This window comes from Anopheles coustani, chromosome 3 (genome assembly GCF_943734705.1).
Source record: "Anopheles coustani chromosome 3, idAnoCousDA_361_x.2, whole genome shotgun sequence".
Lineage (NCBI taxonomy): Eukaryota > Metazoa > Arthropoda > Insecta > Diptera > Culicidae > Anopheles > Anopheles coustani.
The window spans coordinates 76,220,370-76,246,573 of NC_071288.1; the positions used below are offsets into that span (position 1 = coordinate 76,220,370).

A 26,204-nucleotide genomic window follows, 5' to 3' on the forward strand; every position below is an offset into this window, starting at 1 on the left:
TCTTCTTCTTCTTCGACCAATGTCACAAGGAGGCCAGGATTTGACAGCCAAACGTAGCGCCATTTTGTGACTCCGGAATTTGAAACAAAATATTATTTAATCGCATCTATACCATTGAAATAAACGAAATTTCATATTAAAAGAATTTTATTTGATCAGCATTATCAACACAAATCAACTATTTTCATTCAAAAAATTGTTCTCACAAAAGGAAACGATTTAAAGCGTTTTTATGATCAAATGATTAAATACATACTACACAGCATCCCTTTTAATTCCACGAATTTGTTGGAACAACAGAAACCGTCAAATTTGATACAAATTAGGATTTTTCAAAACATTACATAAATAGTTGTGAGAACCCAACCTGCTGAAATAAACTTTTTTTTAGTAACCATGGCAGGGATATTTTCTTACAAGGTTGCTGGAGCAGCGGTAGCCTATTGCGTCGTATGGAACTACCTTGGTTGTACTGCGATTTTGACAGCCTTGTGACGTTGTGCGAGGGATATTTTACTGAGTGTGGCAAACTGATCTGTTTTATCTAAACACAACGGTTATTCCAACGTGCTGTAAATGTGCGTTAAATCTATTCACTTTTCCTCTATATTCCTCAATTAAAACTAATGTAAACCCCCAAAACTAGGTTCCCACACAATACTGCAATAAAAACCGTTTATTGTTGAATTTGTTTGTCTGTCTATGGTGTCGAGTCGGGTTTACGTGAAATGATACATGATGTCTTTTCGTTCACTTGTTTGCTGCATGCACCATGTGTCGTATACTACCTAATACTCAGCACTGATACATCGCTTGCTGTAATTTGCAAACGGCAGCTGTATTTAGATGTTTTGTTTTCCCTTTCTCATGCTCTTTCTCTATCGCTCTCCGATTCAAGCGTCGATGTCAACTGCAAGTACCGTTCGTTCTCATTAATCCGAATGAATCGGAATAGAACGGACGTACGGTGTTGCTCGTCGCTCACAGCAGCTTGTTCTACTGTGCGGCAGCTCATACATTTAAGCTCCTACCACTGTTAGTTTTATTGGTGTTTCCGAATGTGGGCACCGTAAAAAAGTTAAACTTGCATCATCGCCCTTGTAAGCGTCGATGGTACGCAGCAGTACCACTGTATGGTATTTCCCTACGTTTGTGTGCTTGTGTGTGTAATTGTATATCGAATGCATTTGGAACAGCAAGAAAACGTGATTAACGACAGTAATATGCAGTTACCATCCGTTGCAGCCAACCCTCCTCCAAAGGTAAACCGTCGTTGACGACATATCTCGTTCGCAGAATCGCGCATTTCGCGTCTGTGCCTGTGTTTGTGTGTGTGTAAGTGTTTGTGCAGTGTTTGGGTCCGTTTGTTTGTATCCGCCGCGTTCTCCGAACGACGGGCAGGATACGCCGCGACGAGTGCAGGAGCCAAGCGGTCGGTATCGATAAAATAAGTAGCCTTTGATTTCGATCCGTATGACAACAGCGTGGTTCCTTCCAATCGGCTGGACCCGTTGTACGTGTTTGCCAGCGTGCTTTATCGAACGAGTAGACAACGAGTTGTGCTATCCGGTCGCAACGGTCTCGCAGCATTTTGATGCGGTTATGCATCATCACCGTTTTTAGCGCATTGCATACTAAGAACGTGCCCCTTTTCATTGGTTTCGGTGCGATGCAATCGAAACTCGCTGTTTATCTGGTATCGATATGATTGGGCAGTTTTTCAAGATCAAGATATAATAGAAAATAAAGCTAGTGAATGCTACACCTCAAGCGAATCGGCAAAGAATTTGAGAAGATAGCCAAGCAACAGTGAAGCGTTGGCCTGTCGGACAGATGTTCAACTGAGACGGCGAGCCTCCAGCGCCGTGTGTGTGTGTTTTTGTTTGCTCTCAAGTGTTCATCGTTGAATCTGGTTATTTAAAAATCCTCGCAAGTACCGTGGTGCGTAAGTAGGCGTCGAAGAGAATCTGTGTTTGGTATTTGCGTTCGATTTTGCATGAAGCTGTGTCCGGCTGGCCCCGGAACGGTGGCGCAATCTTCACCAGCGAAAACGAACGGAACGAGCTGAGGCCGGTGGAAGACGACAAACCTCGCGGCACCATGAGTGCAATCAACAACGGTAGCAATGGCAGCAACACCAGCCAAATCACCACCGCCAACAACCATAGCAACACCAGTAGCAGCCGGCATCAGAAGCTGGAGCAGCAGGTAAGTGAACATCCGAGTCAAATGAGGGAAACGGAAAAACGCACTTTACTGTCGTGAGAAACATTTAAGTTGGTAAAACAATCTGCTCAAACATGAGAGCGAAGCAAAATAATAGAAACAACAATTCCAGAAGATTCACCTCGTACGTTTGACCTGCTTCTTTTTTTGTCATAACGACCAGCACAAGACGCCCAACTCTACACAAATCGACATTTTCCATGACAATTTTATTTGTTTGACTATTTTTTTTTTTGTATTGTAGTTGGGCATGTGTTATTAGGGACCACAACAAGAAGAAAGTGTTGGCAACCACACGTTCAAGATGGGTGAACCATATTCAAATCGAGCAGAAAATATGAAAAGCCACACTCTGTGACCTGATAATTGTGATAGCGAGGAGTATTCATGGATGGATGTTTAGTAAAACAGCTTGGAACCTTTCGGGAGTGAATGTTTAACGTACAGAATTGGGAATTGAACTCTCAATCGCCATAGTATGAATTAAAGCTGGGCCCAAGGTGGTTAGCTTTAAGCTCAAGTCATTAGGTGTGAACTGGAAGGTAGAAGCTGGGGAAATAAATGTTCGCTACCATTTACGCTTCTACGAGTGTGACACCAAATGATCACAAAGTAGTGGACAGCAAAGACAAAACTAAAAAGGAACCTGTAAGGTTAAAAAACCTCGAGTCTCGTCTAATCGTCGGTAGTTAGATCTTCCTCCGGGTCGGTGGAAGCATGTTACACCGTTCCTACCGGAAAGCATCGTTCTGAAACCGGATCAAAATGAACCGGAATCCCGTTTTTGACCGGTTTAACCCCCTTAAGCCGTGCACGATGGTCGGGAGGGAAGTGTCGTTTGGTAGCAACATTTTATAACACACATATTCGCTTTTCCGCTAGCACTATTCTGTCGCACTGTCGACTGATCGAAGCGGAAATGGTAGAAGGAAGTGACTCACTGAACCGCCGTCGAGACACACAGACACACCGATACCAAACTACCATCGAATGGTTGAGAGGTGAGTAAGCAGGTTTTTACACCGAACCCCATCCGCCGGGCTGGACTCGATTTGTTTTGACCTCAATGCAGGTCGCCCCGGTGGTGCTTCCTTCTGTACTTTATGTAATCGTTTTCTTTCTGTTGGCGGGGGGGCTTGATTGATTGGGTGGGAAGAAAAGCCACGGCGGAAAGGATCCAGGAAAAAGGAGAATTTATATACAAAAAACTTGTTCTAAGCAAACCAAAGTGGAAAATACTTACGCGATACATTTGCAAAAATTGATCTTATGGAATGGTTATAGTTAGATACCCCCTTTCAAGCTTACATGAGCGCAAAACAAGTTTCAAACTCTTTCACACACCCAACGCTTCCTATAGAACTCGAGGACGCGTTTGTTTCCGTCCCAGACACGCGAAGACAGTTTGCATTCCAGTCGAGCTACTTGCTGCCTGATGGTCGTCTGAACCTTCCGATGACGCGGCAAAGTTGCCGTATACTCCTTTCCCAAAGGAACGAGGTCAGTGCAGATCGATTCCTTCGGTGGTCCGATTTCGGGAGACACAAAATGGTAAAAAAAAGTATTTACTTGCCAACTCGACGGTACTTTGTTTGCCGCTTTGCCTTCCGTCGAGGGTGCGTCGAATCAATGGAGGGGAAAAATTGAACGTTACATGAAAATGAAAAGCGATTTGTTTGCCGCTGGTGAGACGCGGCTTTCCCTTCACCTCCGTTTTTCTCACCTTGTTCCACTTCGTCTTCATCATCCGCCGGCAGTTTTCAGGTGGTTCGAGTTTCTTCACTTTTCATCTCCCGCTCGCTTTTGCACCCGACCCGAATTTCGGGATGCTTTCTAATGGTTTCGATTGCAGATTTCCGGCAGCCGCCGAAGTCAATAATAATAAGCAATCGATCGATTGGAAAACCGAACCCGCCTTCCCATCGTGCAGCGTGTGGCTTACCCTGTCCGTTACCCATCGGTGAGAGCTTGGCTTTGTTTACGCCGTCTTTTGGTGCGGGGTTCCTTATTTCCCCCTGTTTAGTTTTCCCCCGCGCCATCAGTGCATGGAAGTGAAAATTTGAATTAATGTTTTAAGCGAAAAACTTTCGCCACCTGCCGGGGGGGGGGGGGGGGGGGGGGGGAGCTTCGAGCCCGCGGGGATTTTTGGAAGCGAAACGGGAGCCTGCCCACTGAAGGTGAAAAACAAATAAAAATAAGCGCGAAAAGCTGACAGATTAATGCATTGGCGAGTGAAAATCTTATCAGAATTACGGAAAGGCGATTTAAAACGGTGATATAAATATCACATAGTTGCACCAATTGACGAGAAAAAAAGGATATTGTGAACATTACTTTACTGTCAAAATGACATGGAAAGTCCTGGGCTAGCCTTGTTTTTCCCCAACTGCTGATGCGGGTGTGATTCGCTTAATCCCCTTAGTGGGTGTTACTGCTTCCACATCCACACATCGACACGTTCTGTCCTTTCGCGGTGCTGCCTGTTGCATTACGTCACATGTGCTCGGGAAGTGTGTCGATTATTGACGCTAGTAAAAAGGATTACGAAAGGAGCAACACGAGTTGTGCATGGTCTCCCACAGAGGCGTCGCTGACCGACCTATGAAAGGAGGCATTGGTAGTTAAATTAAATTAAACCAAGCCAAAGGATTAAACGAATTGCGGCCGACTTGTGTTATTAAGGCCAGTTGGTTCCATGTACTCATTTAGTATGTGTGTATGGTTTTCTTTCGACTTCATGAGATTGCAGGGTATTAAACTAAGTCTCCATTCAAACACAAATGGCTGTGAAATTATGAAATATTGATACTTGATTCAAAATTGGCCAATTTACGTGTTTTCTCCGATGTGATTTGTCTAATGATGGCTTTGATAACAGTTCGATTGCTTGCCCAAATCCTTACCGTCCGGCAATGACTTCTGTTTGCGTACAACACCCAACCGGGGCAAAAGGGCCCAAAAACTCGTGCCGGTCAAATTGGATTTGTCGATTATACTTTCAGGCAAAACCATACTCGTTGCGAAGAACTTATCCTTTTACTCCGTGGGTTGGGGGTTTCTCGGCAAACGATCTGTATCTACTATCCGGCAAAACCACTTACCCCGAATATGATTGAGATTTTTGATTACCCTTTTTATTGGTCTCTCCCTTAACCGGGCAATTTCTACGTGCAGCGAGTCACTTGTGTTGATAAAAAGGCAAAAAATTACCCCACAGCAAGCACCTAACGATAAGAGGATCGACGTAGATACACCATCGCCATGGAAGAGAATTGCCAGTAATTTTGCCGCCACCGGAGGAGTGGGTTTCTTTTTTAGAGAAATTGACTACGTGATAATGTTTCATACGTTCCGGTAAGCGAGAAAAAAAACCCCGCTCTCTGTTGCAAAGCAACGAACCAGTTCGGAAAGAGGAGTAAAATGGTGGCAGTATTGGCATTTTTCATTATATGCCGAGCGAATCGTAACTTGGTACGAGGGTTGTTTTAAAAGCGTCGAACTGCCTGAAACAAGGGACAACTAAATCTTGGACTCGGCATACGTTAAGAAAAAAAATACCTAACATACAGAATTAACAAATTCTTCCACCGTTTCGTGCCCCAGATAGGGCTCTAGTTATCACTGGGAACACTGAAAGCTCTATTTACTTGTTTATTTTCAAAAATCTAATCAAACTCTATTTGAAATTCATTAGCGGTTTGGGTGCACACAGTATACGAACTCGTGACGTAATTCTATGGGTTTTCTGATTAATAAGGATCATTTTATGTAATCGCGAATAAACACATTGTTAGGTTCAATTATCTTAACAGTATTTTAATAGAGTTGTGTATCTAAGATTCAGATTTATGAATTTGAATTATAAATTACGTTAAATTAAAGATTCCGGAGATTTCTAAGATTCAATTAAGGCCCAAAAATTACTACCAGCTTATTAAACACAAACGATCCACAAATCTATATCAACAAATGCATTACATCAAACAGCTGAAAAATTTGTCAAACTATGCGCTTGTAGATAACATGAGAAATGTGTTAGTTACATTTTTTCATGATTTTGTCTATGAGAGAAATCGAAGAAACGCGGATTCTGCTGATTTTTGATCAATGAGTCATGAAAGACTGAAGATCATATGTACCTTGGTCGATATATGAATCGTTGATGGATCATTTATCGCGATTTATCTGAATAAATTATAAATTATTTTAAATGATTCATGAATCATCTGTTCATGAAATATTCTTTCTACATAACGCAATCCATGAAACTTCGAATATTTAGCATTGTTTAAATCTTTATAGTCTTGTAACGCTAGAGAATCTAAAAAGATTGATGATTATTCAGCATGAATCGTTCACGAAAGATTCATAACATGCAGCTCAAATTTTTACTCTATTTCGAAAAGTCTATCAGTCACTATTGACAACCAACTAGTTGTGATTGGATGTGAGTTCTTTCAGAGCCTTGTTTGTTTACTATTTCTTAGTTCTTTTTTCGTGTTCAGCTGGCGTTACGTTGGTCTGGTGTTTGGAAAAAAAACTTGTACACAAACCCAAAATTATCTTCCAAACCCAACGGCAGACTTGCAGTCGGTACAGTTTGGCTTTTATTACGATGGAACTTTGGTAGGTGAGTAAATTAAACTTCGGCAATATCCGGCCACGAAAGTAAGGACCAACGCCAAGTTGAGCATTTGATTGTTTTCCCAAAATCAACACACGTTTCCAGCGTGCACCAAAATCAAGGGGAGGAAAAAGTGTTTGTGCACCTGCTGGAAAGGTTGTGGGCCCCAAAACACACCCTCCCAAACACGACCCTTGTGTATGGTTCACGTGGCTTGGGTGGCCTCAGTGTTCCAGTTCAGTGACAAGGATATGTTTCGCTGTAACCTACGAGGACGGTGTACCTGCTCTTCTCCCACACGGATGTTAGAACTTACAATTTAATATTAAATAAAAAAAAAACAGATTTTTTCATGTTTTTCCTCGACCTGAAGTAATAAACGAGCTGGAGGAGTCGTTTGCGTTTCAAATGGAGTGACATAAATGTGTCTCAGGGTAATTTGGTTAACGTCAGTTCGCATCGCTTTAACTGACGTTCGTGAGGTGAGCGTGTAAACTTGCAACCTATGCAAAAAAAACAGATTCTAGAAGAAGCTTATTAAGTAGAACGATGCATAAACGAATCTTTTGATCTTTTATTCATAAGTTGAGACTTATTTTGTAACAGTCGTTAAATATATTTTAATAGTGTAAAGATTTGCCTACTCAAAGTAAAAACGGCTAAACTCTTGGCTTATCTCTACCACGATTAGCTGCATCTTCAGCCTCACCCATGCTATCCAAACCATAATCTGCCTACGTAAGTGCGGTCTTCTGCAAACAACCGAACTCAAACCCTTTTGATTGTTTTGTTTGTCCAACATGGATGGTATTTTGCGATTTAACAGATAACCGATAGTATTCCCCCGAGCGGTACCTTCGTCGAAAAGTGAGGAGAATATGTTTCGCACCAACGCGTTTGAGCCGATTTCATGCAATCGTTTTCGGTTTCTCGGTATCATTAACTTTTGCACGTCATCATATGAGTACGTTGGATGAATCTCGGTTCCAAGTAGCGGTAAGAACATATCACCGTTCGCCCATCATCATCGATGATGACAGATGAAGGCTTTTTGGAAGGTGTAGTTAAATGCTTCAATGCTGCTTGCTCCTGGTTTAACTGTTTTTCCATATCGAACGGAGAACATAAGGGTGAATTTAAATGACTCACATTTAAGGAGGAGTGGTTCAATAAAAATACAATGTAAATAAATTAATTTAACGTTTAAACTTCCTCGCTGCCAAAGGAGGTTCAGATAACAAATATGTGAATAAATTAGGCTACACATGTAAACTTTATTCCACCGGCGCTGATATCAATCATACCTCAGCTGGTGATTTTTCTCCCAAACTCCCCATAGCCACTATCCCGTTGGGGGAATAAATTTGCATAACAAATGAACCATGGCGGGATTGTTTCGTAAAAATAACAAACCAGTTGTGTCGCCAGGTGCGGCGTCCGTTACCTGGCGCTCTTGTTTGTTTCCTCCGGGAGGCGATCTGTGGTCCCGGGAGACAACAAATATTCCCCCATTGCCTCACAATTCAGCAAGGATAATCTGCATGATTTAATGCACATTGTATTGAATCGTAAGATTTAAAATCCATCTGCGGGATTCGGTGTACGAAACACTAATTGTTTGTTCTGTTCGGTGGTCAAAAAGAAAACGAGCTTCCGGTCAGTTCGCATTTTCTAATGGAAGGTATCAGCACGAGCGGAAGATAATATTTGCTTTCTAAAAAACAACATGAATTCCCAAACGTAAACCATTCCTGGACGGCGCACATGGTTGCCAGGTGATGATGAAAATTAAATGTAATGTGCCGGTAACATCCTGACCTTCGTGATTATGGAAGGCACCGGAATCCCGCTGGCGTCCGTGTTGGGTTCAATTAGAAATTGTGGAAACATTAAAATATGGGTGGGCTACCGATAGAGGGGGGGAAAAAGCTAATACCTGCCCATTTTGGCCGGTAATGTATAATGTTGGACCCATCATATGCCCAAGTCCTGCTAAGTCCTGTCTACGCATTGTTCTGGCTCTAGGGAAACTAAGTTCAAATTAAAAAAAAAGAAATTCAAATAAAGCTGCCCCAGGAAGGCAGCACCGGTTTTTTATTGCTATGGTTTGCCCACCAGACACCTTTCTTACCGCGTGGCGTGGCCCTGGCCACAAATTGAAAATTACGAAATGAAATCGACCATTTTATTGCTTCCGCTCTTACCTCCACTAGCGCCAAGCTGAGACGTAGGTCGCCAGTGGTTTCAACTCCACCGGAGGTCGTATTAATATTTTAGTTTCCACCGAACACTGAAACACCGTCGCAAAAACTGGGAGGCTATAAAATGAGCGATATATTGTGGGAGGATTACCCTAACCACAAACAAGATTACTTACGTGGCGTAAGAAATGGGCATGAAAATAAGTTAACAAGTTTCTAACTAACCGGAAAAGCCGAAGAAGCTTTGATCAAACATACCAAGTAATTTATACTAATTTTAATTACACTTTAACTTAATCAAATTTTAAACTTAAAATCGTCAAACAATCATGAAACCAAATCGTGTATCAAAACTTAAGAAAGTAGAAGAGCAAAGACCTTAAATTTCTGACAATCAGACAAACGAATTGCTGACAAACTATCTTATGCCAAACTAAGTAAAATATGTAATTTTTCTAGTAAAATTTAACATTTTTTTGCCAGTGGTGTATTAGTAATGAAAGCTTTTGAATCAAAACAATAAATCAAATAGTACATGCCGATTAAACTTCAAGGAAACCAATGAAGTGCTCTTTTGGCCCATACAAAAATATTTATTTAAACACAGTTCTATCAAGGCCAAGGTTACTCCCAAGATTGAGTGATGATTTCTGATATAAAGAACGTTTCAATTCAATTCTATAACAGTAAAATAGGTGAAATATCATATAAAACACATTCATTCGCTACCAAACATATAATTCCCGTCTCAGGAAATCTATACGATTGCAATTTCAAGAAACACCACTATCAGTGCATCCACATCAACTGACGATTCTAACTTCAAAATTGATTAATTTCGAAGTAAGTATTTCTCCGTTCCGTTTGTAAAAACACAAAAAACGCGTTGAAAATATAAAAAAGTCGCAACATTATTCATTTGGTTGCTTTATACATACGCATTTGTTTGCGATTGTGAGACCATCGCTGCTCTGATAGTAAAACTGTAAAAAAGAAACCACATTAACGTTGGGACAGTTTAAACTCGAGCAAAAGTTACAGATAAAATAAACCGTTCACAACGAAAGCCTATTTTCATAGCTAGCTGACTGTAGAGGGAAAAGCTATACTTCAAACGTGTTTCCGCACCTGCACAAATAGTACCATCTGGGTTGGAAGTAATTTGATTTACACAAATTTCCACAACACACCAAACCAACGAGACCAAAAGCCAAAAATAAAACAACGATATAATGCCAAACGTAATTCTATCAGTCGCGCATCGGCACATCGGGATGCTTTCGGTGAAGGTATATTTCGTTTACATTTGCATTTCTTCGCCCGCTTCGGCAGAGGATTGCGTTCTCAAACGTGTCCCGGTTTTTTTTTCCTACAGTTTATAAATTGTTTAGCGCCTGGGAAACACGCATTTGCCCGCTACGTCGTCGTGTCCTTCAGGATACGAGGCGTAGAGCTCCTGGTTGGAATCGTGGGCATGACACGTCCTCGAACATGGTGACGTTTGGTTCAAATATTAATCCCCTACTCACCTGCCGACCCCACCCCACCAGACTTTCCATCTCGCAAAGGGAGGTGCGCCACGGGTCCGGGTTCGACCTTCCCGGCTCACCTATCGACGTCCTAGTTTTCTAATCACCTACAAGAGTCCTTTCGATTGCGTTCGGCGGTTGAAGGTTTTTGCCTCTCTTCGTTCTTTGATGTCCGTCGGAAAGTTCGTGCCCTTGTCGAAGGCTTTCGATGTGCTTCCAGTACGGACACTCCTCCACGTGCAGTTCAAGTGCAACCTGAAGGGAGAGTGGTGCAAAGTGGAGTTCGACAACTAGGAACCGGAATTAAAATAGGAACCCCCAGGGGAGTTTCCAGCAACACTCATAAATCGAACCCGTGGGCCATCGTCAGTGTTCGAATCGAAATAAATTGAAATTATTAATTCACGAACCAATGTTGGATGCGTGTCCTTTTTATCACCCTTTTTCTTTTTTTTCCTTTTTTTCTCATTGTCACGACTTGACTTGACTATTCCTTCGAACGAGGTACGAGTGTCTTTCCGGGGGTCGATTTTATGCTTCGGTTCAAGGGCTCCATGTCGGCGTGAGGTGGTTTGTGTTTAAGTAGGATACATTATGTGATTTTTCCCCACCAACGAGCGTTAGCAGAGATTTGAGGTTATGGACTGAGGTTTGCCTGGTTCCTTTTTTATTTGCTCCACCTTGTGCTAACAGTGATTTGTCAAGCAGTGTATGAGTGTTCGGTGAGTGAGAGCGAAGGGAAGACAAAATTAAATTAGAACCAGAACGCCGTCGGTTTTCCATTGCTCAGTCCCGGGGACGCCGAATGGACGTGTTTGCTACTTTGTTTTGCTTTTCCCCACGGATGCAAATTTCAAGTGCTTTTCAAATGCCCAGTGAAAGCGGGACAGCTTTTAGTTGGTTTTTCTTAACACAACAACAACAAAAATAAAAAAAAACCACCCCATGAAGCTCGCCCCGTGTGTCACTCGAATATTCTGTTTGTGGTGTTGCTTTTTAGTTTTTGCCCTTGGCGTACGCATATCGCGGAGTAGACGGCGGCGGGAACCGTCCTGCCGACACTTGAGCCTGCGATGCGATGAAACGAAGAAAATGGACGTCACGTTTTTTTTCTCTTCACACTTGTTCTTCAGCACACCAACATGCACCGACATACGTGCCAGGGGTTTCGCGAGACGGTGCGAAAGGTGACGTAACATAACACTCGCTGGAATGGTCTATTCAACGGCCATTAAACGGCCGTCTAGTGGAACTTTGCTGCCAGCTCGCTCTCGTCATCATGTGGGAAGGTTGTTCGGCGGGGAAAACAAAAAATCTCAATGCGAACTAATGGTTCCATCACTTGAGTAACGTATACGATTTGTATTTTTTTATTTTTGACGGCTGAAAATGGTCCGAAATGGAACGTGATCCTTATTGAGGTACTTTGTTGCCGAGAGGACGAGCGGAAGGCAATGGCTTTCACACTTTCCTCAATTAAAGGCGTTGCTCTTTATAGGGTTTCATTTAAAAATAATGTGAATAATTGTCCTTCTTTCAAGTGTAGTTAGATTAAAGAAACTGTATCTAAAATATCGCCATGCTACGTTTAACATGACACAGTTATTATGACTACCATCATACAAAATACAAACAGTTGATAATGCAACCTGAATATATTTATGCTTGAAGAAATCAATTAGAAGTGTTAAGTGATTTTTTTATGACTGCTAATAGGTTTTAACTGTTAACTTGTTTTTTTGACAAATAACTTGTTAAGACAGTAAACAAGTTTGTTATAACTTATCGAATGCCTATAACTAAAGGTAAAGGGAACATTTCAAAAGCAAAGGGCATATTTTCAACCAGTAAAGAGATCATTGCAATCATATAGGGGAATGTGTACAACAGCTAAGGGAAATGTGCATACCAAACAGAGAACTTTGCAACCTCACAAAAGTCCTCGTTTGTTGTAATTTGTATATTTACTTTGATCCGCACGGGTACGCTCACACAAGAAAAGTAAATTATTTGCTGTGTATTTTTACTCAATTCGATTGAAATTACTACCTTCAAATTTTTCATCCATTTGTTTATACTCGTTTGTCAAGCAACGGATTCGGTACGGTAAACGTGGAGAATCTCGCATCGAATGTTACCCATCGACTCCCCTAATCGATTGCAAAGTTACCCGGTGAGTTTGCACGATTCCCCTTGCTATTTGTAATATTTCCCTGTATCATTGCAAAGTTCCCCGATGCTTCTGTAAACATCCCTTGTGCTGATGAAACTTTCCCTCTACCACTTGTAGCATACCATTATATAGATCGAAACCCAATGCATTCGTTGACTGTTTTTGTTTTTCGGCGGTCAGACGAAATTTATTTTAGAATTCCCATGATCAAAAACGAGAGCAAAATTTTGACATAATGAAAAATATATGCGGTTGTACAAAACTAAGTCAAGTTATCATGAATGCAAACGTGAAATGATTAACATACTAACAAAACAGCAAATCCCAATGTCGGTGGAAACAAATAAGAGCATTTAATTTAACTGTTCTCACCTTTGGCGTCCATTTGTGCCGAGAATAATAAATATGCCGGTTCCTGTTTCATGGAATGTGATTTCTCACCTTGCTCTGCGGTATTGCATTGTGTCGCTCGTTACATCATGGCGTACCTTCGGCCAGACACGTACCTTGTGCCTGTTTTTCCCAAAAGCGGAATAGTGAGCAGCAGGATTTTGGCATTGGTTTGGTGGTCCCGAAACGCCACACTGTTCTGCGTCAATCCTGCCTTCCGGTGGTTGGCTATCTGCGCGAGAGGAATATAAATCAATCCACGTTATCGTAGCTTAACGTGCTATATAAATACCGTCCGTACCATTACCAGCTGCCCAGATTTCACCGGAAAACCGGTGGCTTCCCAGTAATGGGGAAAAAAAAAATTCCCCACCTTTCAGCCACGAAGCTCGTAGAACTTGACTGGTCAAATTTGTGCACGGCTCTCCCCGGGGTTTAGCGATGTTAATTTTCATTTATTTTCGCTACCCATTTCTAGCTAACCCACCGTTGGATATGAAGCTCGACCGCATCCAAAGCTTCCAGACCTGGTGCCCCCATGCTTTAGGCTCTGCAATCCCCAATCGCCGTGTCCAGGGCTTTACGTCATTTCGTTGATCCTATCGCTATTGGCATGCATCTGGAGTCTAGACAGACCTAACGATGAATAAATGAGCCACAATTGCTGCGCACCTTGAAGAGCCAAGTAATCAATACGAAGTTGATAAATTGTTGTGCCATGCGGCGCAAACTTTGGGGAAGAAAATGTAACGATCGTTAGCGGAAAAGATTTCTTTTTATTTGCTTTTTCTTTTTCCTCTTCACAATTACTTACAACAAATGACAAGTAGGTTATATTTACTTGACAAAAGAAGCCCACTTCTCCTTTCTCCAACACTATGCAGTAAGTAGCCTTAAGCTCTTGCAATTTACACTCCCAAATCGGCATAAACCATTACGCCGCATGTAATGCCTTGCTGTCCAGTGTGGAAAAGGAAAGTAAAAAGCAGAAAAACCAATCGCCCGTGAAACCATCCTTCCCTTTAGGAGTTCCATCCCATCCTCTTGTGTGAGTTTCGTTTCCTCGGCTCCTTTCCTTTCGTGTCGCAATCGATTCGCTCAAATAACCCAACGATCTATCGCTGGGTGGACGAAGCCCTTCGTTGTTGGTCCGCCGGTCAGAAATCGTTAATCTCATTACCATCTTTAGCGCGGGTCTTAGGTTTTTATTTTCTCCTTTTTTTTCTCTGTTTGGTATGGTTCCATAATTCCACTTGAGCTGCCGTAGCTTTTCGCCACCCACACCGCGCTCTGCACAGGTTTAGTGTGCCGTAAATGACCGGTCGCATAAACGAGACTTTACGATTAACCCCGATTGACCCCGTGGATTTTGTTCACTTTCTTCTTGTTGTAATATGAGTGTTTGAGTGGGAAATAGTATGAACAACGCATAAAGGCTAAGAAGCTTCTGGGTTACTGAAGGGCAAAACCAAAAACAAAAAGAAAAGAATAGCTCTTGGCAACTAAAGTGACGCATTGCTACGGGGAATATATTAAATTTTCGTCGGCCTGTTTGATTTGATGTTTGTCCACGTGAGGCACCAGGCGTCTCCATTGCGGCGAAAGCGTGAAATCGGGTTCGTTGTTTGTTTTTTTCCTTTAGTGCTTGCTTACTATTTTTTCATCCCAATGTGTTTAATATAAGTGTCAATTTCCTAGGTTTTCAATTTTTTTCCTTCTTGCTAACAACGGTATGTTTCAAGCACAAGAAATTAGAACCTGCAGAATAAAAAAGATGTAGAGCTTAGATAATCAATTTAAAACGAGTAGCAAATTCTAGCACAAAATTTGTCACCATTGGGCTGTGTTGGGTAAATTTGCTACACAAAACATAGAAAAGAATAGCATTTTAAGTCATGGCCCGTTTTGTACAACGGAGGGCGAAACGAACGAAAGTATGCAAAGGTGAACCCCTAAGTGAAGGAAATGGTTTTCATTCCACAAAAGCAGTTTGTCTGGTTATTTGCTTTTGTTTACGCTTTTCTAATCTCCTTATTGCACACACCTTGGACACTGTGCAATGAATGCAGCAGTGCAAATGTTATTTTTCTACTATAGTAATTGCATCACTTCTACCTTCCTCCTTTCGCAGGAAAATTGTTCCTTCCTGTTCTTTCTTTTTTCGTTATGTGTAACATCGCTTCCATTGCCCAACGGTACCGGTAAGATGGGGCCCAGGCAGTTGTTTTGTTTTGCTGTTTTTTCCGATGGTCATCAGGGTGGAGGTGAAAATTAAAAGCACGGAAACGAGAACGAGGTGGAGAATTGCAGTTTTTGTTTTTACTTTCTCTCGTTTAATGCTCCGTTTCACCCTGAATTGCACGGAGTGTTTCACTCCAGCCAACGTGGGCTTTATTTCCCAGGCTGGTAGAAAATAAACCAAACCATGATGCCCATAATTAGACTCATGGATGCAGATTTTGACCAGGTTTTCCACAACACTTCCGCCTTCGGGGGTTGGAACAAGAGATAAAAAATAAAACAAGAGATTGCTGCTCAACTTTGGCAATTTGCATCAGCGTGCATTAAGGATTTCTGGGGGAAAACCGGGGAACAAAATTCAACCACAAGCGCAGGAAAGAGATGGAACATTTTCCCAGTCGAGGTGTTTGTTGAAGGGTAGCTGGTGCTAATTTTGAATTGAGATGTTTATTTCAATTTGGTTCTGATTTTTTTTTAAGTTTTAATGTTTTTGTTATGTTCTACCTCTTTTTTTCAACTCTATTGGTTTCATCGTTGCTTTTTTAATGTTTTTGGAAACCATCTGTTTATTGTCACGTAGGCCCCAACTTTAATTTTTCATCGATTTTGTAAAGTGCCAGCGGTTTTATCATTAATTCAATTCAAGACCATAATCTACACGCACGCTGTATATGCCACCATCGTTGCCCACATTTCAGCAGGCTCATGCTCCGGTAACCTTTTTTAAAGCCCACTATCCTAGAATGATACAAATTGTTGCCACCTTCGAAAGGGTGGAAAAAGTAAAGCTGGTATCCTCCTGAAACCCGTTCGTCGACCAGTTGGTCGAGCGGCGCGAGAAAGTTGAAGTGTGAGTCGCGTTGGCAGCGACCAAAAAATAGCCGGGTAAACGAAACCAAACAAACAACAAAGTCAGAAAACAAACCCGGAGCCGCAAAAGCCAGTGAAGGAGGGCAGGATGGTACGGTTAAGAGCTAGATTTTCGAATGAGCTTTTCATCACGTGGTTTTTCACGGCCAGTGCCTCCCCGCAGGCTTCTCGGTGGTTGACTCGAATGGTCGTTTGTCTGCTCGACTCCGCTCAAAGGGAAAAACGGATGCACCGACGGGAGGGATTTTAGAGGGGGGGCAACAGAACCGTCGGAAAAGGAAGAGCGTTCGCGTTTGACAATTTTCACCGGTTTCACCTCATCCGTCCGTGTCCCTTGTGTGGAAGATGAAAGGCAAATTTCCTCGTAGCACACGGTACAACGCCACTCGGTGGAAGCTTCACTTTAACCACGATTTTCTACTTTACATGCAAATAGAAGCCGCCGCCACACATATTGTGTCGGATGTGGATCGTCTCGTTTGTGAAGTCTTTTTGTCAGCTGGATATGCTTGTAGCGTTGAAAGGAAAACATCATTGTGTTGGAAAAATATTCTGTGTAATAGATTCTTCATTTCCCTACCAAACATTTTTTGTTTTTCAAATAGACGAACAACCCTAGCCATTACGGAATTGCATCCATGCTATATATTCCCAAATTAGCATATACTTATTAGAGTTTTGAACAGTTCAGTTTCAGCTGTACATATAATAACATACAATAAATTTTTCAATCACAAATTTCTTTTTGTCCTTTCCTTTCCTACGACGATGCACTTTACCATTAGATTGATTAACTGCACTCCTTATATCATTTTTCACAATTTCTTAGGATTTTAATATCTACCTGTCGTAACGTAAAAAGACAATATGATGTAAAACAAGATTATTTTAGAAATATTATTACCATTTGATAGAAACTTCAAATAACCCGTTGCTGGTAATATCCCACAATAAAAGTATATTTTATTACTTTTGTTATCTCGCTTTTTTTAGCAGCTTTCTTCGTCTTTTTGCTTTCATCATTTCTGACGTTGCTAAAATCCATCCTCAGTCAAATATCAAGGACGAAATTTGCGAACACGTTAATGCTGTTGAATATGAAAGTTATTTCTAAAATATCGCTCTATTGTTATTTTTCGTTTATAAGATTTGTAATGAAAATTAATAAACTTGTTTGAATATTTTTCGTTTTTGTTGTCCTAACCATTGGAGCTTCTCAACAAATTTGTTTGCCAATCCTTTTCTTACTTCATTGACACCTCGTTCAACCATCGATACGGAAGCTCTTTGGCGCTCTTGGCGAGAGAAAAACGCCTCGTGGAACCATGTCATTATCGACCACCGGTGCTAATATATGCAATGCACCATTTAGCTAGTGTTGCATTAGACCACCCTCCCTTTCGCCTCATCACTCCCTTGTCGTCCGTTGTTTAATCTGTTAATTGCAAATTTTCCCACCGCAACGGTGGGCCGAAGAGGCAACTCGACGACGGCGTAAAGGTGTTCACATAAGGGTGCGAGAGTTGGCGTGTGCGGGCTTACATACTTTCCTTCCATCGCGCTCTTGTCGTTTGCCAAACGCGGAGCAAACACCTAGCCAAGGATTAGGACCACCCCTCACTGCCTCTAGGGTGTTAATTTTAGTGCCCCCATTGTTTGCTCATTGAGCCGACCGAAACGAGATAAGCTCTGGTGCACGAGAGCCGGAGTGAATTCATGCTGGAGGTATTTATTTATTTGTTCTAATGGGAAATGGTAAATGGTGAAGCTTCAAAGCAGGTTTGTAATTCCCAACAATTACCTAAATTCACCCCGTTGGGTGGCTCGCTTTGAAGATGAAATGAAGATTTTCAAATGAAGGGAGTACAACTTTAATTAATTTACAAAAAATAATCAGTGAAACAAGTTACCTTACCAAATACCTTTAGCCGCACTGACTTTTCCTATGGTTTATTGACTCTTTTGCAGCTTTGACCGAGTCTCACTAGAACTCGGTCGATGTGTGTTCGTCATTCGTAATAATATTGAGAATTTCGCCAACAGAGTTCATATTCGACGGACTACGGTTTTAGGTTGTTTTTTTCCCAATGCGACCACTGTAGGAATCAAGAGCTAATTCTTTGTTTGAAATAATAAAAAAAGTTTAATTCCTTTTTAAATGTTTTAATGTCAAATAAACGGATTTGGGTAATGCACGTGATATTGATGAGATGAAAGTAGGTTTGAAGCTTTGATTGTTCAATATTCAGTTTTTCTTTCCAGTTGGTCAATCGGTCTTTTCTAAAGTTGTGTAATTAAGAGTCAGATTCATAAATCTGAATGGTTCTTTGTATTTTAGACATTCATAAATCTTTGAATGAGAGATTCATGAATCCCAAAAAATCATCAACTGATGAAAAGTGATGAGCAAACAAGGACCCTCTTTTCCCTATTTTTGGAAGAAATGAAAGATTCTAAAGATTCATTAATGTTTCGCAAGATTCATGATCGTTTGATGATTCGAATCCTAAAAGATTCATGAATCCATCTGAATAAATCTTAGGTGAAAGATTCACATGCATTAATCTCGCCAAAAGATTAGTAAGGCACAACACTAGTCTTTTGTTGTAAGTTCTTGTGATAGAATGAAATCGAACTAGCTAAAAGGATTTTTTCCCGAAACAAAAAAGACAAGGACCCAGTAACACGCAAATTGTACCAGCATATAAAGCAATTATGTCATTGTGATGTACAAATATTGCAGTAAATTAACAATCAAAAGAATGTGACCATGTTCAAAACAGCATTGAGTTTGTTGTTCTCACAAATCTCATTCGATTTCTGCGTACTCTGCCCTATGTTTCTCTCCAGCGCCAACTGATGGAAGCCTACATTCGACAGAAGCGAGCAACACCGGGCATGGTGCAGGCCAGCGATCTGCAGCTCGTCCGTCCAATGTCCGGCGTCAATCGGAGCGGACGTGAGGTGCACGCGTACGATGGTCCGATGCAGTTCATGATGTCCCCGAACAACCCGGACCAGCTGATGCCCAGTTCACCCACCCTTACCGCGATGCCAGCTGCCGGTGCGAACGTTACGGGGAGCTCCCTCACGACGACCCCAACCTCACCGTACAGTGATTGTAAGTGTTTTGTGCTGGTTTTGTGATAAATAATAAATTCAGAAGTAATCGATTTCATGACGAGCCGCTAATTGTCGTACTCTTATGACTCATTGCAGCGACACTGGAAAAGCTAACCCCTTCGTCGCAGGACAGTGAAGACGAAGAGAGCACGCCAGTCGACGTGCTACCCCTGTCGCTCTCGTCCAAGTCCACAGCGAACGGTGGCCCGGGCGGTGTCCTATACGAACGGCCCACTGCCGACCAGCTGCTCTCCCATTCGGTCCCGATTTCACCCGCGCTCAACAACAACAATCACCACCAGCAGCAGCAGCACCATCCAAACAACAGCAGCAGTGGCAACGTGAAAAGCAACGAGGGCTCCGGAACGCCACCGAGCGGCGGCGGACCGCCGGACACCGAGGGCGACGTTATCGGACCGATCGAGCAGTGGGTCACGCAACCGGCCGCCCAGGGCGTCCTCTACAAGTGCCGAATCACACGCGACCGGAAGGGCATGGACCGGGGCCTGTTTCCCATCTACTACCTGCACCTCGAGCGGGACTACGGCAAGCGGGTGTTCTGTCTCGCCGGTACGTTTTTCGGTCGGGGAAAAGGGAAAACGAAGCTTCTTTCGTACGGCTTAGGTTACGCACTGCAACTGTCACAAAACAATCCCTTTCGGTGCAATTGGCGTTTATATAATCGAAATGTTGCCACTACAAGATGTTCCGCAGTTTGCCAGCGATGCACGTCAGTTGACCTGTTTCTCTTACCTTTTTTCCCTCAACCGCAGGTCGCAAGCGCAAGAAGAGTAAAACGTCCAACTACATCATCAGCTGCGACCCGACGGATCTTTCCCGGCAGGCGGATGGTTTCGTGGGGAAACTACGCTCGAATGTGTTCGGCACGACGTTCTTCGTGTACGACAGTGGCGTTAAGAATGACCCGACCGCGCCCCGGCTCGACCTGGCCGTTGTAATCTATGTAAGTGAACTAATTATTGACTTCATCAAACGTCCACCTAGCAATAGAATTAGTATTGCGTGGCGACCCTGTAATGTGTACCAAAAATGGCCTCCCCCAAGGCGATACAATTTGTTATGATTTTCACTTCTAATCCCTAACATGCTGCCCTTGTTCTACAGGACACCAACATCCTAGGATTTAAAGGACCCCGCAATATGACGGTGCTGCTGCCCGGTATGACCGAGGACGATCAGCGTGTACAAATAAGCTCGGCAGATGGGCAGCAGGGTCTGCTCGATTGCTGGAAATCAAAGGTAATTGAAGCGTGCGCGGGTGACGCGGGTGATATTTTCGTGCCTCCGGCCGACAGGTCGCGATTCCGGAATGTTTTGTGGAAAAGAACATTGGAACGAGAAAAGCTTGAGAGCGTACAGATGTAGGAGTAGATTTTTCCTACCAAACTTCGGTGGTTGTCAATGTACGTAAAATAAATTTTATACCTTGATAACAGTAAATTACTTTTCCAAACCGTTAAACGTCTTGCAAAGCTCGATTTGGCATAGTTTCAGTAAACTTAACTAGCAGAGATGGTTAAGGGACATATGGCCTTAGTTGTGTAACTTTGTCCATTGAATGGTTTCTTTGCTGCTATGGCCTTGGCTATGTTTGATAGAAAAACTTTTTTAACCAGCTCAAGATTAAATCCCATTTCTTAAAATGGTTAACAGTTGGACAATCGATATATGGATTTTCAACATTTTAATTTTCAAGATTTTTGGCACGCTATGCATTTTGGGATTAATTTTTATGATAACATTTCTACCAACACCTGTATCAGAGTGAGAAATTTCAATTAAAAAAAACCCACTTCTTAAAAACAAAAATAAATAAAACTCACTAACATCAAGGTGGTCTTATAGAAACTGTGACACAGTGTATATCTCCAGGACTCATCTAATGGGGGAGTGTCTGTGAATAACAGCTTCACCTTACTCGGCATTCTTCTGGTGCCCAATGGAATTAGTTGCGAAATTAATTGGCCCCGAGTTTGGGTAAATTGTTTTAAAACCACTCGTCGCTCCTCGTTTCCATCGCCGGTTTCAACTCATCAGATGTCAATGTTCAGATCAGATTGTTGCGGTTCGGATCCGGCAAACAACCGGCCACCATATCCTTCGCCAGCTGAGACGCCCCTAGTCTCGTCCGGTCCGCTTTATTCCCTTCGTTTTTCTCTTTTCACTAAGCCGGGTTTACACGTTCTAACGTGGTTGTTGCAGGCTGTCGAAAAAGTTTCAACCCCGCTTCAACCAGAGACTAACCCTAAACCATCGAGACCACGGGAGCATCATCATCATCATTACGCCAATGTCGGTGGACGAGGGTGGTAGTTAACCAACCGGTGTGGTATAATGTGGCACGTAACCGTCCTCCATCCTCTTTCTTTTTCCCGATGGTCCGTTTCCGTACGTTGTCAGGTACAGCTTGTATGGACGAGGCAGCAGAAAGGGGTGGCCGTGTGCCGGCTGTATGTAGCTGGCAGTTTTATCGTCGCCCGAAGGGGGTAAAAGCGAATACAAACCGTCCCTGCCGATGCTAAAGATCCTTCGTCCACGTATCCCGGCCCCTCTTCAAGCTAATGTTTTGGTGCGGTTCGAAAAGTTTCCCATTTTCCCCGTAAATCTTGTTTGCTCGCGGACGGGAGATCGATCGATTCGAGCGGTGGCCAAACCAAGGATATTAATCATACTACACCACCATCGCGGCGTAACGAGCATTCAGAAGAAATTATCTACCGCCGGGAAGGACATGAGTTTTAGGCGAAAGCTACCCTTTCCATCGTCATGGGCAGAAAACAATCGTCCGGTTTTGGGGTCGATCGGTGTGGGAATAATAAAAAAGAAAGCGAGCTGTTGTTGCTTCCAGCGATAGGAGTACTTTGACCAATGGCCGCTTATGGACAAAGTTTTTCTTCCAATTTCAATAGTGTTTATTTTAATGCAAACTTTACTAATTGCAAAAACTTGGCCACCGGTTGTGTATGCCAGATAAAGATAAATCAACGAACTCATTAGATCCAGCTGAAGAAGTTGCTTGGCAGATCGTCGAGTTTTTTCTTCTTTTCACTCTTTCCTTTGATAAATTATAGCATTATAAATTATATTTCAATGTTGAACGTACAGCGTATAAAAGATGCAAACTTCCTTTTTTTTGGCGAGCTTCTCGTTGATGAATGCTTGTTCTCCACTTTACATTATTGAAATATAAAAATGGTGGAGCACAGAGACATACATTTTCCCCCGCTGTACCGTCTGGTACACGAAGGAGCCAACGACAGTAAACCACATCCGGTGCAGTAGAAGAAATCGATTCAAACTTCAACCGCGAGCGTATCCCTCCGACGTACGTGCTCCGAGCTAACGTCGTTACATAAAACGATGCGAACATTATTTAGACGTGATGGTTTACTGTCTGTCGATTTATTTTTACACCGTGGCCGTTGCCTTGATTAACCCCCTAGGGATGGTCAAAGTTCTATCGCTTCACTTTCGTCACGGGTTCGTTTGCTTCTTTTTTGTTTCTTCTCCATTATAATTTTGTTTCCCTCTGTATTTTTTTCACTGGTAATTTTCTTTGGATTCCGGGGTCTTAAATAAAGTTTCCTTTATCAAGTATTTTTTTTATCATTCGTCACCTTTCTTTTGCTCTCAACTTTCTTTCTTCGACTCATTCAGCGCTTGCTTACATTTGTTTCTTTCTGTTACATTGAAGTGTTATTCTTCTTGTAATTTTCGTTGGAATACAACATTCTTACCTACATTGATTGACTTTTCCCTTTTCTAATGATTTTTTTAGCATACGTTAGCATTCATTTACTTGCTTTCTTTCTTCATTTAATAACTTTTACTTTGCCTTATAATATTTTACTTTTTTGTCTTGTCTAATTTTTATTATTCCCTTTGAACACTATTTTTACGCTCAATACCCTAAGGTAACGCTCTCATTATAGTTACAATCGATAAAAAAGACCACACCTCAAAGGCATGAAGGTTAAAAATTCATAATGACATTTCAAAAGCCCTCTCCCCCTCTTCACTTCTGCCCTTGTTTTCTAGGCACTAATGAGCCACCACAAGCTAATGGCCAGGCATTGCCTGGGGCTTGACCTCTACCAAGGATGTCTGCGGAGGGTGTGCATTTATGTGCTAAGTGGAGGTCAGCAGATGGTTCTTCCATGGACCGTGTAGGTCAGGTGTCGTTTAACTGGTTCTCCCAAGTCAAAGAACTCCCCTTTGGGGTTGGGCGTGTTTTTTTTTATTTATACATATTCCACCCCGCTTAACTATCAGAGGGACAAATCAAATTTTGCGTGTAGCCAGTGTCACTTTAATCGCGCCCTCCCATTTCCTCACTCTGCAGAACATGGACAATGTCGTTGAACTGCACAACAAGACGCCCATCTGGAACGACGAAACGCAATCGTACGTGCTCAACTTCCACGGGCGCGTCACGCAAGCATCGGTCAAGAACTTCCAGCTGGTGCACGACTCGGACCCGGAGTACATCGTGATGCAATTCGGGAGAACGGCGGACGACATCTTCACCATGGATTTCCGATATCCGCTGTGCGCTTTCCAGGCGTTTGCGATCGCCCTGTCCAGCTTCGATGGCAAGCTAGCCTGTGAGTAGTCGCAGTGGACGTATACAAAAACAAATCACGTTAATTTATACTGCCACCCGATGGACGGACCAGGAGCGATCAAACGAGCTGTGTGCTTGGTCACAGAGGATTTTGTTTGGAGAAAAAACACCGACCGAATCGTCGTGTACTAGCTAGTAAGGCGGAATGATTAGTGTTAGTGTTATTTATTGGGTAGGGACTATCGGGCGTAGGATCAAAAACAAAAGCCGGAGCCGTACTATATTCGGTGCAATCTACCAACTTTCCGTAACAGCTCCGGGAGGTACTGGAATTGTAGATAAAAGAAACGATAAAATCGATCACCATTCGATTGGACAATATGGAAAGATGTTTTTGAATGATGGTTTAATTTTAAATATAAAGTATTTTATTGAAATTCGTAAAATTCAACCAAATATTCGTAAAAATATTACGATCGATGGACAGCAAATGAGGTATTTTATAGCAAAAGCTAATTTTTTTTTTAGTTGAACTGAAAGGTTACAGCTCAAGGGTAACTTGGCAAATGTAATGGGATTATTTTAAGTACAAAAGAAAGTATGTAAAGTGCTAAAAATCTTTGGGTACGGAGCTTAAATATGGCTTGTATTAAGTTTCTTTATTTTTGCAAAGAGAATCGAGTGCACCGGATTGCGGTCACTTTTCGATTGGCCTAAGACCGGGGTGAGTTGAGAAAGATCATCTAACACCTAGTGTACGGTATATGCTTAAAAAATGTATAAAAATGTGTAAACGCTGCTATAGGAAAACAAAAATCGTGCAAGAACCGAGTTTTGGTCCCGAATGACTAAGAAAAAATGCACTAATATGCATAACGAGGCCGTTGAGGATAGGAAATCAAGAATGAAAAAATTAACGTACACATTTAAACAAATGGTTGTGTCATACTATTCGTAACATGAACATACATTTGAATACAATATATAGCTCAATATATTGCGAAAATAGACAAACAGAGGGCAACAATAGAATCGCAAAAAGTGGTTTCCCACTTTAAAAAAAATCAAAATCTAATAATAGTTTTTGCGACCTCTTTCCTTCAGTAAACTTGTAAGCTTTTCGATTCGTTTTACGACCGTTTTCGGACAAAAAGCGTGGCATTTCGGAAGCGTTTTTTTCATGCAGAACGCATGGAAACGAATGGGTACGGATGAGGAAATACTCATTCTCATATTGGTTGGCGATTTTATGCTCTAGGATCAAATTATCTGGAATTTAATCAAAACGATGGATTAGGATAATTGTCAAACGCACAATCGACGTTTTGTTAGTTTCATACGATCTGAGCGGTTGACGATGAACAGAACACTAGTTCGAGTTGAACGAAATACAAGAGAAACATGATTTAAAACTTTACAAATCCAAAAATAATTGCTCACAAAAACGGAACTGTTTTAAAAGATAGAGCGACACCATTGAATAGTAACTTGTCCCAATGCGCTACCATCCCTGTCCTTACAATGGCTTCTCAGTTACTGAGTAAATTATAGAAATTTTACTGAATTTATTAGAAGAGCCAAACGCGTGGCGTAAACGTACTCGCATGTGCTCTCTTCTTTGCCTTACAATTTATCTCGCTTACACCGGGTCTGCCGGTTAGTTGCTAATTTAGGCTTTAGGTTTGTTTTTTAACACAAGTTTGCGTTCATCTGCACGCATCTTTTAGCAAGGGTTCGCCTTCGAAAGAATATTTTTAGTGTGTGAGTTTAATAGAATGACATGGTGCGTGATACAACAAAAGTAAAAAAGGCAAATGACAGTTTAATTTAAAAGCACATTAAACCAGCGAGTAGGAATAAGACCAGAAGAAAAAGAAAAGAAAGGCTTTAAGAAACCCGATTCGCTAATGCTAACACAAACTGAGGCCTCTGGAAATAAGCGTAAAAGTTGCGTTTTGTATTTGCTAGTTGATTTTAGGAAGTATTCTACTATTAAATTAACAATGTAAAACTTACAAGTGCTTTGGTGTGACGCGTGTGTTCAATTGTAGGATTGTGTAAGCCACCACGCGCTCACACGGCTAATCGATAAGTTAGACTTAGTTTACTTTCTACTTTGACGAAAGTTCGGCTGCAATTCGTGGATGCGTTTTAAATTATTGTCCTTTCGGTACGATTTTTTTTTTTCCACTTCTCTTATATCGGATAAAGTGTTGTTTGACTCGAGAGCAAAAGTAAAACA

General features: G+C 41.9%; 1 protein-coding gene across 2 annotated transcripts; it reads left to right on the forward strand.

Annotated features, from left to right (window-relative positions):
- The first annotated feature begins 950 nt into the window (after positions 1 to 950).
- LOC131259542 (protein king tubby) lies at positions 951 to 24,604 on the forward strand. 2 transcript variants are annotated; one of them, XM_058261057.1, is made up of 7 exons: positions 951 to 1,035; positions 1,935 to 2,208; positions 19,105 to 19,375; positions 19,474 to 19,947; positions 20,151 to 20,341; positions 20,503 to 20,637; positions 23,741 to 24,604. In XM_058261057.1, exons 2-7 carry the CDS (start codon positions 2,101 to 2,103, stop codon positions 24,008 to 24,010), a joined length of 1,449 nt encoding a protein of 482 aa, XP_058117040.1. In that variant the 5' UTR covers positions 951 to 1,035; positions 1,935 to 2,100; the 3' UTR covers positions 24,011 to 24,604. The 2 variants fall into 2 exon arrangements, with proteins under 2 accessions (XP_058117040.1, XP_058117039.1); XM_058261056.1 differs by having other exon boundaries at positions 958 to 1,262; positions 1,717 to 2,208.
- Positions 24,605 to 26,204: the final 1,600 nt, after the last annotated feature.